The following is an 18,996-nucleotide window of genomic DNA, read 5'->3' on the forward strand; positions in this document are numbered from 1 at the left end:
AGGAGTGAATATATGTTTTTAATCAAAGATTTTGTTTTCTTCACATAAATTCCTAGAAGTGGAATTATTGGGTCAATGGTATTGCTATTTTTAGAGTTTTGAGGAACCTCCATACTGCTTTCTATAGTGGCTGCACCAATTTACATTCCCACCAACAGTGTAGGAGTGTTCCCTTTTCTCCACATCCTTGTCAACACTTGCTATTTCTTGTCTTTTGGATAACAGCCATTCTGACTGGTGTAAGCTAATATTTCACTGTGGTTTTGATTGCATTTCCCTGATGATTAGCTACGTAGAGCATCTTTTCATGTGTCTCTTGGCCATCTGTATTTCTTCTTTGGAAAAATGTTCAGGTCCACTGCCCAGTTTTTAGTTGGGTCATTTGGGGTTTGTTTGTTTGTTTTTGGTGTTAAGCCATGTAAGATCTTTATATATTTTGTGAAGAGCCAAAGCAGTTAACCCCTTATCAGATAAATCATTGATGAATATATTCTCTCATACTTAAGTTGCTTTTTTGTTTGTTGATACACCCATACTGTACAGAAACTTTTCAGTTTGACGTAGTCCCACTTGCTCATTTTTGCTTTTGTTTCCCTTGCCTGGGGAGACATGTCAAGAGATTTTTGCCTATGTTTTCTTCTAAGAGTTTTATGGTTTCATGTCTTATATTTAGGTCTTTAATCCATTTCAAGTTTACTTTTGTGTGTGGAGTTAGACAGTAATCCAGTTTCATTCTCTTGCATATAGCCATCCAGTTTTCCTGACACCATTTATTGAAGAGACTGTCTTTTCACCATTGTATATTCATAGCTTCTTTATCATATTTTAGGGACTGTATGTGCATGGGTTTATAACTAGGCTATCCATTCTGTTCCACAGATCTTTGGGTCTGTTTGTTGTGCCAGTTACAATACATTGCGGTATAGCTTGAAGTGAGGGAGTATAATACCCCTAGCTTTGTTCTTCTTTCTCAAGATTGCTTTGGCTGTTCAGGATGATTTGTGGTTCCATATGAATTTTAGAGTTATTTGTTCTAGTTCATTGAAAAATGTCATTGGTATTTTGATAGGGATTGCATTGAATCTATAAATTGTTTTTGGCAGGATGGCCATTAATTCTTCCTATCTATGAGTATGGGATAGATTTCCACTTACTTGTATCTTCTTCAATTTCATGAGTGTCTTACAGTTTTCAGAGTACAGGTCTTTCACCTCCTTGGTTAGGTTTATTCCTAGGTATTTCATTCTTTTTGATGCAATTATAAGTGGAATTATTTTCCTGTTTTCTATCTCTGCTAGTTCCTTATTAGTATATAAGAATATAACAGATTTCTGTATATTGATTTTTGTATCCTGCAACTTTGCTGAATCCAGTTTTTAGTTCTAATAGTTTTTTGGTGGAGTCTTTCTATATACAGTATCATGTCATCTGCAAATAGTGAGTTTTACTTCTTCCTTACCAATTTGGATGCCTTTCATCTCTTTATCTTGTCTGATTGCTGTGGCCAGAACTTCCAGTACTAAAAAGAGTAAAAGTGGTGAGAGGGGGCATCCTTGTCTTGTTCCTGATGTAGAGGAAAAGCTTTCAGCTTTTTGCCATTTAATATGATGTTAGCTATGGGTTTATCATATATGGCTTTTATTATGTTGACGTATGTTCCCTCTATACCCATTTTGTTGAGAGTTTTTATCATGAGTAGATGTTGAATTTTGGTAAATGCTTTTTCAGCATCTGATGAGATGGTCATATGGTTTTTATCTTTGCTTTAGTTAATGTCATGTATCCCATTGATTGATTTACAAATATTGTTCCATCCTTGCATCCCTGGAATAAATCCCACTTGGTCATAATGGATGATCCTCTTGATGTATTTTTTAATTCAGGCTGCTAATATTTTGTTGAAGATTTTTACATCTATGTTCATCAGGGATATTGGTCTATAATTTTCTTTATTTGTGGTGTCTTTGTTTGCTTTTGGTATTAAAGTGATGCTCATCTCATAAAAAAGTTTGGAAATATCCCCTCCTCTCCTATTTTTTGGAATATTTTAAGAAGAGGTTTTAGCTCTTCTTTAAATGTTTGGCAGAATTCACCTGGGAAGCCATCTGGTTCTTGACTTTTCTTTGTTGGGAGTTTTTTTATTACAAATTCAATTTCTTTACTGGTAATTGATCTGTTCTGATTTTCTGTTTCTTCATGGGTTGCTCTTGGAAGGTTGCACTTTTCTAGGAATTTTTCCATTCCTTCTAGGTTGTCCAGTTTATTGGCATATAATTTTTTATTGAAATCTCTAATAATTCTTTGTATTTCTGTGATGTCAGTTGTAACTTTTCTTTTATGGTTTTGATTTTGTTTATTTGTGTTTTCTCTTTTTGGATAATTCTGGTTAGAGGTCTGTCTGTTTTCTTTACCTTCTCCAAGAACCAGCTCAGTTTCATTGATTTTTTTTCTAATGTTTTATTCTTCATTTTATTAATTTCTGCTTTGATCTTTACTATGCCCCTTCCATTAACTTTGGGTTTCATATGTTCTTGTTTTTCTGGTTTCCTTAGTTGTGCATTTAGACTGTTTATTTGGGGTTGTTCTTGTTTCTTAAGGTAGGCCTGTATTGTTATATACTTCCCTCTCAGAACCACTTTTGCAGAATCTCATATATTTTGAACTGCAGTATTTTTATTTTCATTTGTCGCCATGAATTGATTTCCTTTGATTTGTTCATTGATCCATTGATTATTTACAGACATGTTGTTTAGCCTCCATGTGTTTGGGTTTCTTTGTGTTCTTAACGTAATTGATTTCTTATTTCATACCATTATGATCTGAAAAGATACTTGGTACAATTTCAATCTTTCTGAAATTTTTAGGCTCTTTTTGTGGCCTAGTATGTGATCTTTTCTGGAGAACATTCCATGTACACTTGAGGAAAATGAGTAACCTGGTTTTGGGTGGAATGTTCTGTATATATCTGTTAAGTCCATCTGATCTAAAGTGTTGCTTAGTACCTCTGTTTCCTTATTTATTTTCTGTCCAGATGATCTGTCCATTGGTGTAAGTGGTGTGTTAATGTCCCCTAATATGATTGTATTGCTATCTTTAGCTCTGTTAGTATTTGTGTTACATATTTAAGTGCTCCTATGTTGGGTGCGTAGATATTTACAGTTGTTATATTCTCTTGTTGGATTGATTCCTTTCTCCTTATGTAATGTCCTTTGTCTCTTGTTACTTTCTTTGTTTTGAAGTCTATTTTGTCTTATGTAAGTACTGTTACTCCTGCTTTTTTCTCCTTTTTATTTGCATGAAATATCTTTTTCCATCCCTTCACTTTCAGTCTATATATGTCTTTAGGTCTGAAGTGAGTCTCTTGTAGGCAGCATATAGATGGGTCTTGTTTCTTTGCCCATTCTGCCACCCTATGTCTTTTGATTGGTGAATTTAGTCCATTCACATTTGAGGTATTATTGACAGGTATGCACTTGTCATCTTATTAATTGTTTTCTGGCCTCTGCCCATTAGATGCCAGTAACAGCCACTTCCTAGTCATGACAAACAAACAAAAAGATTTCCCAATGTCGCCAGTTGCCCCTGGAGGTAAAGTCACCCAGCACTGAGAACCACTGCTTTAAGCCCTGTACCTCTTCCTTAAAAAGAAGTATATATTTAATATTTATTGAAATATTTATAAGGCTACATCCTTTGTTTAGTTCTAGATTTTGTATTAAATAGATATACACATTGTTGTATCTATTACATGTTACAATAGATATTAATTTGTAAAAATGCAGCTTCTGTAATCATTTTAGCCTTCCTATTAACATGACCTTGCTATTTTTCCTTGGTCACTGCTATATTATTTTCCTTTCTCTCTTTGAAGAAGTGTTACAAAAACAGAAGAAAAATGAACCCAGGCAGAGAAGGAGGAGGGGCTAGAGGAAGAGTGGGGAGAGCGGGACAGTGGCCCCAAGAAGCTCTGGAGTGCAGAGGGACAGGAGCATATCTATCTTGTCTTTCTGAGCTGGGAGAAAGACAGAAAAAAAAATTGACTATCTGTTGTCTATCTACATTTCTAGTTATAAATGACTACTAATTTTTTTTGCATTCTAGAAAGTAAAAGGAAAAAAAGATGTCTGTTCAAGCTTGACAAGAAGTTATCAGAAAAGTATTCCCCGAAAGGGTAATCCAGGGGCAGGGCTTGACCCTCAGGCTCCCCGGCCGCCTGGCCAGCTGTTGAATGCCCCATTCTCCCTCCCCTCCTCCTCTTTCCCACCCACTGTCCCCCTCTGGTCTCTTCCACCTCCATTCTTCTCCGCTCTAACACGGTGCCACGTGGGGCGGACTCCGAACGACAGCGTCCATAGAGAGCTGTTTGCCCCAGTCTACAGCTTCTGCTCTCAGAGGGGATCCTCAAAACAGAACTATATAAAGACCCAAAAATGATCAGGAGAGAATGATCCAACCCATAAGTAAAGGTCTACCATAAACTTGTACTTCATTCTAGGTACTGGTGAAAACTCTTACCCAAGCAAACCCGAACGTGTTCCCATTTCCAGTGGAATTAGTTTTCTCTTCCTAGTCAGGGGTGAGGGCCTGGTCTCTGAGATCAGCCCCAGCTTGCTCCTGTCCCTCTGCTCCCTGGGGTCTCTTGGGGCCACTGTCCTCCTCTCCCCCCTCTGTCCCTAGCCCCTCCTCCATCTCTGCTTGGGTTCATTTTACTTCTGCTTTGGTTACACTTCTTCAACATAACCTCTTGTCACTCTCCCTTCCCTCTTTGGGCCCGAGACACATTGGCCTCTTTCCCCCATTAACTTGTTATTGAAGCGTAAAAGGTCTACTGTGGGGTCTACAGTCTGGTGCCATCTACAAGCCTGTTTGTTGCAGGTCTACAAAAATAAGGAGCTGGTAAATCAACTGTGATGCTGAGCACACTGCTTTCACAGCGAGACCCCCTCAGTGCAGACAGCAGTGTGTGGACGTCTGCTGTGGCCAAGCTCCTGTCTCGGGGCAGCCAGCACATTGAGGAGCATTGGTGCAACGTGCTTACAGAAAGGGGAATGCCCCATAAGAGTTTAGTGTGGGAAACTAACACAAAGGAAAACCCCACATGAACCCAGCACCCAAGTCAAAAAAAGAACATAACCCACAACCATAATCCAGTCCCTACTCACCGTCCCAAGAGTTACCACCTGCCTGACTCCTTAAAGCACAGGTCACTTGGACACTGAAGGCTTCACCCTCTCCTGCCCAGGGCCTCCTCAGTGTGTCTGCTGCTCATACACTCCCTTCCCAAACCTAATGCCCCACATCCTCCTCTTTGCTTTGCTTCACATCCTCAGGCCTCACCTTGAACTAAACATGGGCTTTCCAGCAGGTGGGGTAGGTCTCCACCTGCATGACATGCCACCAGTGCTTCTTTGTGGCACTTGTCACACCCGTAATTAACCGTCTGCGTACATCCTGCTCACTGCGTGAAAGTCAAATGCGGTCAGTAAGTAGGTTGGTCTTGCTCATTGCCTGTGGCCAGCTTCTGTGTGCCTCAATCAGTTTGGGCTAAATAACTGTCAAATCAGTATGTTATTCATTCTTCATCAAGTATGAATACTAGTATCAGGGCCTCCATTTACTCACACAGGGCACTTGTGTGCATTAGAAAAGTGCCCCCTCCTCCGTACCTTACATGGGTCAGAGCTGACTCCTCAAGGGAGGCCCTTGCTGCCCTCTGCTGGAAGGTTGTTGTAGAACGTGTACAAACTGCCTAGGTCTGGTGTGCATCAGAGCCCACCATAAAGGCGGAATCCTTGCTCAGTGCACGACCCGCACCATCTGCAGAGGCCCTGGTAACTATGGAAGTGCGTACATCTCTTTGCGATTGGCAAAGCATTTTGCTTTACATTTTGCCATTTAAATTTCAAATAAGTCTTATTCAGCCCATTTTATAGATTGAATTAGAGCACAAAAGACTTGGGTGAGACAAAATCAACGTAGGTATTCTAATTCCAAGTCCTTAGCTCTTTACACTGAATAAACAAAGTTCCCCTTGCACTTTTTAGGGAACCCCAAGACTCCAGGCAACTGCTGACAGTCCTCCCTCGGTGTCAGCGTCTCCTGCCTCCTTAGCACTCCACCTTGGCTGTGACTTGGGATTCAACACAGGTGTCTCTGTGCTGTTATTGACCATCTGCTGTAGACTCTTGTTGAGGCATTCCTGGTGGTATGGAGGGAGCACTAGACTGGGGGGCTGGCATGTCTGGATTCTGATGCCAGCTCCAACTCAGACAGCTTGGTGGCCACCTGGAATCCTGTCTCCGTATCTGAGCCTGAGCCCCCAACTGAAAAATGGGCATCATCTTCATTGCTCACTTGCCTACAGGTTGTTGTAAAACGAGCAGCACTAATGCGTGTGCGCTGCTCTTACTGTTCCCTAGACTATTGCTTGGCCTCCAGCCACTCCATCTCCCTGTGGAACAGGCCCTTCCTGTCCAGATCACAGAGCCCCGGGATCTTTCCCAGGCCTCATCTTTCCATGCGTGATTCTCACCTTGTGCATTTTCCTCATGGTTTACAAGAATTCCTGGGGTTGATCTTCCTGATCACTAATTAGGTTTTTCTGCTCCGCTCTTCCTGGTTTCCCTTCGGCTTTTCATTTCCTCCCCCATGCTTTTCATTTCCATGAACTCTCTTTGTTAACTGCTTGCTTTTCCCGGCAGACTCCTAGTGGTTTGCACATACTTACTAACGGTGATGTAACGGATGTGGGAGGGCTCCAGGCAGGCGTCCCCCCAGGGTTCCATCCTCGAAGGCCTCTTCACTGAGATCAGCACATGAGGCTGAGCCAAACGGAGGATTATTGGAAACAGATGAGCAAACCGTCTTCCTCCCTTACGTGCAGGGCGGCGGCTTAGAAAATACTCAGGACACAGGGTACCCCTGACTGGGTGGGCTGCCTGCACCAGGGAAAAGAGGGGTGCTGCTTGTGCCTACAACTCTGCACCCCAGCTCGCTGCCCGGAGCTCCCAAAGCCACCCACTGCTTCTGCATCTGCTTGAAGAACTTTGGGACATCTGTGTTCACTGGACCTGTACTTACAGGGAATTAGGGAAAACAGTTCCCTGAGACAGAGAACTGTACAAGATCCCTGCTGTCGTGTTAACCCCCCTCAGGGTTCACAATAGTATCCAGAGTTACCTCTGTCTTGTCATCAAGTTAGGAACCTGCAGCAGCAAATCCCTCACTCAACTTAGATAACAATAATATGCACTATGTAAGCCTGTTAGGAAATTGCAGAGCCAAGATTATAAGCCCACCCAGTCTGGTTCCCACGGCCACGCTCTCAGCCACTGGGCCATATTTAGTGAGCAGTCTGGGGACAAGTGCTAGAGCCAGACACTCTGTGCAAGAACACTGGCTGGCTGCTGGAATAAAGTTTTTTCCTTTCCCTCATTCCCCCCTGGCCTTGCTACAGCCTCTGCTCCCCTGAGGCTGGGCATCCTTTCGGCTTGTGTTGGGGGCAGCCATCGCCTTCCTTCTCAGTGAATCTCTCCTTTCCCACCTGGCTCTGTCTAGTTCATATCCTTCCAAGGTAACTAATGGTTTCTTCACCATTGATGCTGCTCTGTACCTTTCCCAACAATGCTCTTGCTTTTTCATACTTTTCCCTTTGACTTTTTCAGTAGATGTCTGAAGCAATGGAGAGAGCTGGACTGTTTTCATGAGGTTCCTAACTTCATTCCAGAGGCAACGCCCTGTACAATTCAACATGAACTATGGACAGCCCTTTCCCCTGGCCCCCAAGAAATGCTCCTGCAGTCTATCTTTAATGAATGCACCCACAGCGAGTTTGGGAGGGTGGGGGAGCAGGAATCACTGATATTTTTAAAACACTTTTACACCTGCTTCTCCTCAAGCAGAACCCCAAATTTCTACTCAGGAGTTCTGAGTCACCAGGTCTGTCCACATGCAATTTGCAGATTCATCTAGAGTTCTCCAAGGTTTTCTTTTACTCATAGAGGAAAAACCAAGAGAACAGTAAAAGAAGACAGTAAAAATGAAGACCAGCACTCTTCCTGCAGTGCTAACTGCCTCGCTTACCCCCTCCTTGGTTTGAATTAGGCAATAAGATCCTACACGAAGAACTTTCCTCCAGCTACGTGACCACAAAGAAATATTTAGGATAGGCAGCTTCCATGAGCACAGAGAGATAAACAGGAGGTTTATGAAATAAAGGAATATTAGTTGCTGACCCAGCAGCTTGTGAATTAAAACACACTCAGTGAAGAAGTCCTCTATGTTTCACTGAAATATTTTGACACAGTGTTGGCGGTGTTGGTTTTGTTTATGAGAAACGCTCTCCACGCATACCTAATCTGCCACTCAGAATGGAAGACTTCCTGGAAGTTAACCAGAGAATGCTCCCCAATGCCACTTACATCGTTATTAGAATCTGTGCAAAGGAGAATTCACCAGGGAGATAGAATGAAGACCACGTCACATTGAACTGTTCTCTTCTACTTTCAGAACAACCCAAAGATGAAACCGTGGATTTTCACGCTCCTAAGCTTCCTGTGACCTGTGGTGAGGCAAAAGGGATTTTATATACGAAGAAATTGAAAAAAGGTGAGTTCCTTGATCTTCTGCTCTTTGGACCCTCTAGATGAAGAAATCACTAAAAAGGAGGCAAATGCCCTGTGTGTAATTGTTCAGGGAATGGACCCTGCAAGCTAGGCTGCAGAAAAAGAAGGATCTGCAGACTTTCCTGTGTCATGCATGGTACACCTGGGGCCAGGCCACCCCACTCTGTAGGGCAATTACCTGTGGACCACGTGATACAGATCGCCGTGTACTTGCCACATGCAGGTGTCACATAAAATGCCAATTCTCTCCCACTCCATCTTCCACTTAGGCAGGTTGTAGGACTTCCTTCAATGGAGAGGAGAACTCCATACTTCCCTCCACCACCTACACCTCCCAGGGAGTCTCTCTGGACCCAGAATGATGGAACACCACAGCTAGGGGTTTGGAGGTTTCGGATGAATTCACGAGGATGGAAGTCGATCCTGGAAGGAGCTGTCTTTGTCTTATAGGCTCTTCAGAGAAGTGCATTCAGGATGAGAAGGGAGTTTGGTTCACTCCAAAAGAATTTGAAATTGAAGGAAAACGGGCAAGTGCAAAAAAATGGAAGCAGAGTATACACTGCAGAGGGAAGACCCTAAAACAACTGCTGAAGGTATCGTAATGGCAAAGGACAGAGTAGTGACAGATTTAATTCCTTGAAGGATGACTGGTATGTCAATAACTGAAATGTGAAGAAATTCCCATTAGGATTCCACAGTGTGATTGTGAAAGAGGTCAACATTCATAGAAGAAGTTGTGGGTGATAAAGTCTCGAACTCAGATTGGGACTGTTGGTAGAGAACTTGAAATGCACGCAAAGGGTTTTGAGATCAGGACGGATTTAAAGAGCTAGCCCAGTGGCATTGGGTAGGGTGGGCCGAAAGGAAACCAGATACACACGGACCTCTGTGACAGCTTCCCTGAATCCTCCACCAATGAACATCTCAAGACCCAGCTCCCTGGGCACCCTCTGGTGATGTGTTTCCAGAACACTCGTGGTGAGCCTCTCTCTCACACTATCCCCGGCACTGTTGTCCCCTGTGAGCAATACACAAAGGTCCTGTTCTTTGTGATCCCAGAACCAAATGCAAAGCCTGTCAATAACACTCAAAAAAATTATCACTGGGGTGAAATCATAAGGATTTTATCTAGCAAGGAAGAAACAGAAAGGTCAAGGGGTGAGTGGAAAACGAATGGGAAAAAAACGAACAGATCTTGGGCTTGAAGAACAGGGGGAAATCATTTTATCAAGTTCAGAAAAATTGATTGGAGCTGGAAGCTAATTTTTCTTTTAGATACCTTGGGTCTGCGACCCAGTAGGGTGTCCAGGTACAGATATTCACTAAGAAGTGGGAACTTACAAAAGATATTTATGAAAGAGAAGCCTCCAGAATAATATCATTCATCGACCCCCCTTCTCTCTTTCAGGAAGGAATTTTGGTATGTCCTCCAAGACAAAGTCTCAAGAGAAAGGCAAATAGCAGGTGAATTTCTACCACATTTTCCGTCAGCATGTTCCAGACTTTCCATGTCCACAGGCTCACCGAGTCCTCAGGTTTCACCCTCTGAGTCACCTTCACATTCAGGCATTATATCTTCAGGACGGCTGCTTTAACACACTGTACATGTCCGTGCCACCATAATTTTCATAGTAAATTTGAGGTGGGGAAGCAAATAACTCTTTAAAATAAAGGTTAGGACAAAATTTGATGTTGTAAATGTGTTTGAGAAAAAAGACCTGGATATTTGGGTGATTACAAAACAAAGATGTCAGAAACAGTGCTCTAGCTTGGAGAGTAAACGTGACATTGAATCAGACAAGAACCGTATGTGAAATGGCAAGAAAATCATCCTTGACTGAACACCAAGTATTCCTCGATTCAGCATGCTTGCTATCCGTAGCACCAGAATGGAGTCACGTGTTTGGACTGAGCTTCCCACCTCCAGGTGACAGTGGCAGTCACCCTTTGGCTGCCCCAGCTGCTCCTCCTCAGCCTAGATTTGCCCTCCAGACATGAGCCCCATTCATGAGCTTCCCATCAGACGTGAACCTCCAGCAGAGGCGATGGTGCCTCTCCCCTTTTGTCCTCTCCCACGTGGCCTGACCCTTGGCTGGGGTCAGTCTAAGTTTACAAGGCACCGGTCCCCCAGTGCCGGTTATTGTATAAACCATCTCTTCTATGCTGATTCAAAATTCCTTGATCTATACCGGGATGTTCCCAGTAATAGTAAAACACTAGGGAAGAATACAAATGTCTGCCAGTATTATAAAATAAATGCATACATCTACAGAATGATTGTTTTTTTAATGCATGGATTCATAGGTATAGACTCATCCTTCAGTCGATGTAAATTGGCTTTACAAAATGGAGCCCAAGGGTTTTGAGGTCGGGGAAGCTTCAGGAAATTTAAACTTGTAGTAATATGTATGGAAAGAGCCCAATTCTGCTTACATGGATATGTAGGTCTGGAAGTGAAAAAAATATCTGAAAGAATCAGTTATCCTGGGATAGGATTACGTTTGCCTTCCATTTCTACATTTACATACAGGTGAAATTTTTATAACCACCATTTACTATTTTATAATCATAAGAAAAGATATTTAAAGTCCAAATCATTAATTAATGGCCCCAATATTAAAGTTCCTTCTTACTCGTAATGCCACATGTCTGTACACGATAGCCAGGGGCACACCTGACATGACCTTTCAGTTCCACCTGTCAGGAGCCCCACAGAGATCATGAGAATAAAGTGCGAATCTGACAACGAATGGACTAACACAGGCCTTTCCTTCTGCTTCATTACCCAGTGCAGCACCTTTGCGTCTCCCTTGCTGTCTAGCTCTGTCTACGTGAGAGACCTGACTGATACTCCAAATGTGCTTTGTGGCTGCCCCGTGGTGTGCTTCTCCCATGACTTAAGACAAAATGGGCAGCTGGCAGGCAGCCACCGGCTCCAGCACTGTGGGAGCCTCCTCCTCCAGAAGAGGCTGGTGTGTAGCCAGAAGATGCTGCTCTGCTGGTGTATCATGTGGAACTGAGGACAGCTTCTGCATTTTGGTTTTTGATTTTGCATTTTGTTTGTTTATTTTTGACAGATTCTAGAGCCTTTCTTTGGAGGGATCCCCATTTAAAGTGGGCCAGTTTGCAAGTAACAGCATAAGTGGGTAGACCAAAAATCTGTAAATGAGGAACATGTTACCTCCAGAACTCAACAGGCCTCAAAGATGTTGGGCAGGTTTGTGGGTATTGAGAAGGTCAATGATTGTTTCTTGACTGTCAGGGATTGAGCAGCCCACCAAATAATGCCCAGAAATTTTCTGAGCTGGGACTGCACTGTATTATGTATACAGCGACAGCCCATCTTTTTTTATGAGCTCCTTTGTGAGTAACTGTATATTCTGAATGAGTACGTCTGTCACATGAGAAGAATGTCATTGGTGGGTGTCAAACTTGTGCTCTTGGGGACAGTTGGATGCAGTTAAGATCTTGCCTGCAGAGGTTGTGTGTGATAGCAAAGCTGTTGAGATAATACCCCGTGGTAGCCAGGTCCAAGGGGCTGTTGCCTGCAGAGGTGAAAGTAAGCTGCAGCTGAGATGCTGTTGAAATGGGCACTGAACAGAACATACTAGCCAAATTCATGACAGCAAAGTACTTACTGGTTGCTAAGTGGATGGCATCAGTAATTACAATAATATTGAATATAGGGACTTTTGTGAGTAATTGTATCCCACTAAAATTAACAAGGTACCCTGTACACTTTCAGGGTAGTTACCAATAAAATAGAGGACAAACAGGTGTACCTCACCTTAACCATCAAACTGTTGCCTTACCTAAGTGGCCCATGGTCGTAGCACCATCGCCCTAAAATACCCCATAGTGGACAAGCATGCTCTGACCCAACAAATAATGAGGAAAAATAATTTTAGGTCTGACACTTAAAATTGGCTTTACAAAATGGAGCCCAAGGACATTCCCCTCTGTTAAAATAGTTAATAGAATCTAATATAAATAAAACATGGCCCTCAAGGGTTAAAATTCATTATATGAGACCTATTTAGAGCGCGAGCGACCATCTCTGTCATTTCTCCATTTAGCCACCCAATTTGGCCTGTTCTTTAACTTGGAGGGACTGAAGGGCACCCCCTGGTGGTAACTGCGACTCCAGTGCAGCCGCCCAGCTGCAGCAGCACAGCTCACAGCCTAAGCCAGCAGGGAACACAGCCCGTCATAAAACAAGCAGGGAAGACCCCCGGGGGGGGTGGTCACCTAGACCCCCTGCTTGTCTGGTGGTTGCCAGAAGGGCAGTGGGATCAGCCCTCCACCAAATACTGGGTTCAGATATTGAAACTGATGATGCTGCACATGCACCGAGAGTATGAAAATATTTGTTATCTGCAAACAGGCTTTCTGGGAGAGCAGAGCAGAGCAGGCGCCCAGGCTGGTCTGAACACGGCTGGAGGGAAGAAAGGGAGTGGCCCGCGGTTTCATGACGGTTAGGAGGGGTGCCAGGGCTCCCTGGCTGGGGCATGGCTTGTCTGGGTGGGGCTTCCCACTGGGCCAAGGGAGGGAGCACACGCGCTTTCTCATCAACTGGCCCAGATTTGGCAAGAGGGAGGGGTAGGCCTTGAAGCCACCAGCAGAAACAGAGTTGGACCCTTGTTACTGTAGAACATGGTGGCAGAGCTGTGTGGCCTTTCTCTGCCGCTTCTCCAGCATGTCACGTGTATTGGAAGCTGTTCCTCTCTAAGGGCAGCAGTTGGGGGTTTCTGCCGGGCTCCAATACCCGACGCTGTGGTTAGACCAGCCCTTTGGTTCTTTTTATAATTGCAAGACGCCCTTCAGCAATAACCATCAGGAAACTTTGAAATAAATAAAAGTTTATTACAGGAGCTGGAAATGTCATAGCGCACCTGGGCCCTGCAGTGAGGTGGTAGGTAGAGAGAGCCTGGCTAACTAGCACACACAGGCCTGGGGGTCCACTTTGAGCTGGGGTCTAGGATTAAGGCCTCTGCTTTCTCAGGCTCTCTCTTTATTGGTGAATTTAAAACCTAATGGTGGGCATTTAAAGCACTGGAAGAGAAAAAACAAGTGGCCCAAGTGGTCAGTTATCAAAATCAGCCAGGATTTCTACAACAAAGGGGCCTCAGTGTGGGAGGCCGCCTGGCTCTATCTAGTTGTGCGGCTGGCGCCGTGTTTGCTCAAGATAGCCGACTTTGAAGTGGATGCCGGGGTAACTGAAGCTTTACTCGGGAGCTTGTATTAGCAAAAAAGAAAAAAAAGTCAAGACTTACATGACAGGGGTGCTTGGGGCTCTGGACCCAACCAGGGTCCCAGCTAGGAGGAGTGGGTAGGTCTGGCATCTGCACCCTGGACTGGGGCAGGCCAGGTGACAGGGGACAACGAAGGCCACTGAGTGTCAACCCCAAGGACAAGGAAAGGCAAACTAATGAGCTCAGGGTGTGAAGGCCAGAAAGATCCCCTGACCTCCAGGGTGTGGGGAGCCCTCTGTATGAAGCCCTGGAGGCTGGGGAGTGGAGGGGCCTGCTCAGGAAGCCTCCGGTTAAGACAGAGACAAACACCATCCCCCAGTCAAGAGGAATTTTTACTCTGGCTGAGTGGCTAGTTTTGAGAATGGTTAAAACATTAGCATCCCTCTGTTTTGCCCACCCGGAGATCCTGGTGCTGGCGTTACGGACAGCCGAGGGTGTGGTGGGATTTCTCCCCAGGGCAGGTGGCTGGGCTGCTGCAGATGGGGCTTCCTGGCTCTTACTTCGAGTGCAGAGGAAACGCCCCTTTGGGCGTTGGGAGCCCCAAACTGTCTTGTGGGGCTGGGAGTGGAACTGGGTGCCTTTACCTGTGGCCTTTGTCCAGCAGTGAAAACTGTGTTCCTCACATAAATCGCTTCTGGAATTTACTGGTTCACATTTTAAGGCCACGAGAAAGACCCATCTGGGTTTTCGGGTCCACAGAAAAACCCATCTCCACCTCAGGGCTCTGTCCTTGTGAACCTGTCTTTCTGTTTATCAGCCACAGCCAGGATCTTATCTCTGCATCCGCCCACAGGCCTGCCCAGGGCAGACAGATGCCATGAGCCCAGGAAGCCTGCGGGCCAGTCTAGCTCAGCAACCAAGGTGCTTCAACTCTGCAGAGAAAAGCATTTAGTCTCTCCAGGCCTGTAAAAGGAGGGAGCTGCCCAAAGCTGTGTTTCCTCAAATTTCCCATACTTAACCCCCACCCCACCCCACCCCACCCCTTTGGCTCCTGTAAAATGCACATTTCAGTTTAGTAGGTTTCTTACCACCCCCAGTGATGCCGATGCTCCTGATTCTCACACACATTATGCAGACAGGGCTTAAATGACCTTCCAGGCCCTTCCAGCTCTAACAATCTGTGGTTTAAGTGGTGCCTTGACCATTCCAGTGACCTGCTCTTGGGCGGCTGAGCGGCCAGCCTGTCCCCCAGCAGCATTCTCCCGGAGCACCGCGGTCAGCTAGGTGGCAGCATCCCCCTGGGGACACACGAGGACGGGATGGCCCCGTGCCCATGGCAGCCACGTTGCGCAGGTCTCCTGGTCCCAGCAGTGCCCCTATTTCCCCTTCTAGCAGGAAAACTCCAAGGAATGTGAGGTATGCTGCGGGGTGGGGGGGGGGCATTGGGGGGACCACTGCTTCCCTGTGACACTTGCCCGAGAGCCTTTCACGAGGACTGTCACATCCTGCCTGCGGAGACAGAGAGGTTAGTGAGATACAGTCCGCCTCATGCACCCCACCCCCCACCCCCGCCAGGCTCTGCCTCCAGGCCTCCCGTCCAGACGCAGAGCAGGACCCGTGAGCCTCTGGCTGGGGGTGACCTAGAGCAGCCTGACAGGCAGCAGTCAGCGTGGTACCAGCCGTGACCTCCGGCTCTCTGAGTTACGGCTGAGCCATGTGGACCCCACACTGCCACTGTCCCTGGGAGATGTCCTTTCCTAGTTTTGCAACCCAAACTCCTACCCAAAGAGGGGTTGGGGACTGGAAAAGCCAGCTACTTGTGTTCTGCGCTTATTCAGGAAAGGCAGGAAACAACCTGGTTCTTGCATTTCATCCAAGTCCCAGCAGGCTGACGGAGGCCTGGCTCTGGCTGAAGCCCACTGTCCACACTCCACGTGGTGGGTGGGGCACCCTGGGCTCCCAGCAGCTGGGACGGTGGGAGGAGAGCCCACCACTCACCTCAACACACCCTCCACCCACGGTCCCTCCTGCTGCACCCTTGGGGGGAGGTCACCAGCCAGGGCCCCATGGGGTGGGGGGTCTTGCAAACTCTGGTAGGTGTCCCCTTCTTCCCCTCCCTGTCTCACTGTGCCCCTCAGTGGTCCCAGAAAGGAGGACAGTGGCTGTTCTGGGGCCCCTGCCCTGTGCTCACTTACACCCAACCTCCCAGGAGCCCGTGGAGCTGCACCTTCTGCAGGATGAGGGAGGCCTCAGGAGGCCCCCAGTGCCACGAGGAAGCTGAGGTCCTGGCGAGGCTGATGAGGCCTGAGGAGCAGCTGGTGAGTTGGGTGGGAGCCCCAGGCCTCTCCTTTCCACTCCCGTGGAGAAGTCAAACAGCAGTCTGGAGCCTGCAGGGTCTCGCTCAGGAAGATGGTGACTCAGTGCCCGAGAAGAGCGCGAGCAGAAGTCCACCCACCCCGCGGCCCTTTGGCAAATGCGGCTGGAGGGCTGGCTGTGTTCGGCTGCTCCTGTTCATGGATGTCTGTCAGGGCGCAGGCCTGGTTTCACTTTCTCCAAGATGCATTTCACTTTAAAGCATTCTCCACCTTTTACACAAATGTGAGTTCCTCCTCTTGAAGGCCTGCTGTCATCCACAAAGCTCCTATTTTGCAGAGACTCCACGTAATGTACGTTATATGTTATGATCTCACCCTCTGGGCATCTCTGTTATATAAAACTCACTGTAGAAATGTGGAGTAGAATAAACCTGGAATAGAAGTTTGTAGACTGAGTCCTGTGGGTGCTGTTTGCCGAGAGTGGACCACCTGGTTCAAACGCCACACCACCGCATACTAGTTCTGGGACACTGGGTGAGTTGCTTCACCTCCCGTGTATCAGTTTCACCTTTTCTTAGGTGGGAATGTCTCTTACCAATAGCATAGGGTTTACAGCACAGACACAGACTTGAACTGTAGATTCAAGTCCCAGCTCTACCATTTTTAAGCTGTGAAGTCTTGGGTAAGTTACTTAACCCCCCTGTCTCTTGGTTTCCTCATCTATAAAAGTGGGGGTAACTACAGTACCTATCACATATTGTAGATCATATGTTAATAAAGTGGTAGTGCTTAGAACAATGCCTGGCATACAGATGTCAGATGCTGTTTTCATTATTAGCCTGGAAATAAAGGCTTGTATTGTGTTTAAGTTGAATCCATTCCAGTGAAGATGGCTGTGCTAACATCGCCCCTTTTGTGGCCTTGCCCCTAGATTCATGATTACGGTGAGCACTTTAAGGAAGCCATGTGGCTGGGCCTGGGCAAGGAAAGATTGACTGAGAAAGTGTACACAGCAGCATGGTTCGTGCGGGACATGCGCCTGATCTTTTTCAACCATAAAAAACATTTTACAAGGTAAAATGCATTTCTTGCTCCCTTTTCATGTCCTTTCCACTTCTCCCTAATTGCTGGGGCAGCAGAACTTTCCTGGAAAGAGCTCAAAAAGACAAGTATTATGGAAGGATACTTGCTCCAAATTCCGTAAGTGAAGAAGAGGATGTCACACAGGATAGGGAAGAATCTTTGCAAACAGTAGTTTAAAAATATCCACCTCAAATCCCAGCAGGGCAGGCTGATCCACCGAGAAAAGATCATTTCATCCTGCCTCATTCAATCTGGGAGGAAAGGCAGTTTGTGCTTACATTGTTCTTTATGCCTCAGAAATAGAGAAATAAATGAAAGAATTAAACATAAGGAAATAAACTTCCGGGATGCTTGTGCTTGGACTTGTCTACTCCTAAATTTCCCAGTGGTTTCAAACATCCAGCATTGCCCTCACATGGTGCTGGCTTCATCCTTTGTTAGTAGGGAGAGACAACTAATCAAGTTATCTCACAATCCAGGACATTTGTAAATTTATTCTGCGTCTGACCATCACTTGTATGATATTTCTTGGGACATAGCTAAGGAAGATTTTCATCTCCACCCAGCTTCCCTCCGTTGCTCCACAAGTTGGCATGTTCACAAACCACAAATTGTAAACTGGGGTTCATGCGTGGAGCTGGAGGAAGATAGAGTTGACCAGGGAAACTTCAGTGCCTGGCACAGTCTTAGCCTCAGACAAGGGAAGGGTCATCCTTCTCTCAAAGAGTGGGCTTTCAAGAAATGCTTTATCTGTATCTATTTTGTACCAAGCCCCAACTTTTTTCAGGGATCAAAGTCAACTCTTCAGTCTAGACCAACTGTCGGGTCCAAGTTGACAACCAGGCAGAGGCTCAATATTTTAGTATCGAACAGGAGCATCTCACCCGTTCTGCCTGACTGCTGGGGAAGCACTAAAAACAATGTGAGTGTTTTGATGGTCCTGATTCTTTGTCTTTACACATCGTCTGCTTTTTCTCTTTCAGACTTCTGACTTTGGTCAGATGGGACTGGATATAGAGGCTGAATTTGAAAAGAGCCTCAAAGAAGTGCTTATTTTTTGTGGATCCACTGAGAACATCTTTCAGGCTCCCTGACCTGTTCTAGGAGGATTAAGGTACCTTCAGGATCCAGATGATGTGACCCTGGTTGTGGCTAGATGGCCAACGAATCTGAGATGTTACTGACTACCCTCCTGACTTAAATCCAGACCCTTCACACGTCATGCTACCCCGTAACTCCTTTCATCTTTTATTGTTTCTTTGTACACATATATATGTTTATATTACACTTCCATGCCTGTAATTCCCACCCAACACCACAGGCCTTTTTCCTGTCTTCCTCCAGTCATATCTGTGTTTCTTTTTTCCCACAGAATAGTTACTCATTTGCTCAACTCTAAACTACAACCATAATAGTTTCAGGATTCCCACACTCATACCACTAAGAAAAGGAAACTAAGCTGAATTTTAAATTTGTGCGGAATTTATTTTGTTTCTATTATACATTTAATATACCCTTTCAGACAGTAATTTTCAGAATTTTGCATCTGTATTTATAAATGAGATTGAGCTATAAGTTTTTATATCCTGTGATAGTCAGATTTAGGGTTATTTTAGCTTAGTAAAATAACATAAAACTTGCTACCTTTTTATATAAACTGGAATAGTCCACCATGTTTTAAATTAACCAAGTCATAAAATTACATTATTGCCTACAGTTCTTTGGTGACATAATAGTGACTGAATTCTTTGTTTCTTCGTGGTGATTAGATTATTCAGATGT

General features: G+C 45.3%; 1 protein-coding gene across 1 annotated transcript in view; it reads left to right on the forward strand.

The window, feature by feature from the left end:
• Positions 1 to 18,996, forward strand: part of SP110 (SP110 nuclear body protein) — a 39,886-nt gene that overhangs the window by 16,125 nt on the left and 4,765 nt on the right. The window contains 10 exon segments of the mRNA XM_073218005.1: positions 8,509 to 8,607; positions 9,075 to 9,217; positions 10,033 to 10,077; positions 15,209 to 15,241; positions 15,244 to 15,341; positions 16,026 to 16,133; positions 16,410 to 16,482; positions 17,063 to 17,188; positions 17,191 to 17,205; positions 18,198 to 18,328. Coding sequence (XP_073074106.1) covers positions 8,509 to 8,607; positions 9,075 to 9,217; positions 10,033 to 10,077; positions 15,209 to 15,241; positions 15,244 to 15,341; positions 16,026 to 16,133; positions 16,410 to 16,482; positions 17,063 to 17,188; positions 17,191 to 17,205; positions 18,198 to 18,308 — 851 coding nt within the window. The 3' untranslated portion in view covers positions 18,309 to 18,328.

The sequence above is a fragment of the Manis javanica genome, chromosome 12 (genome assembly GCF_040802235.1).
Source record: "Manis javanica isolate MJ-LG chromosome 12, MJ_LKY, whole genome shotgun sequence".
Lineage (NCBI taxonomy): Eukaryota > Metazoa > Chordata > Mammalia > Pholidota > Manidae > Manis > Manis javanica.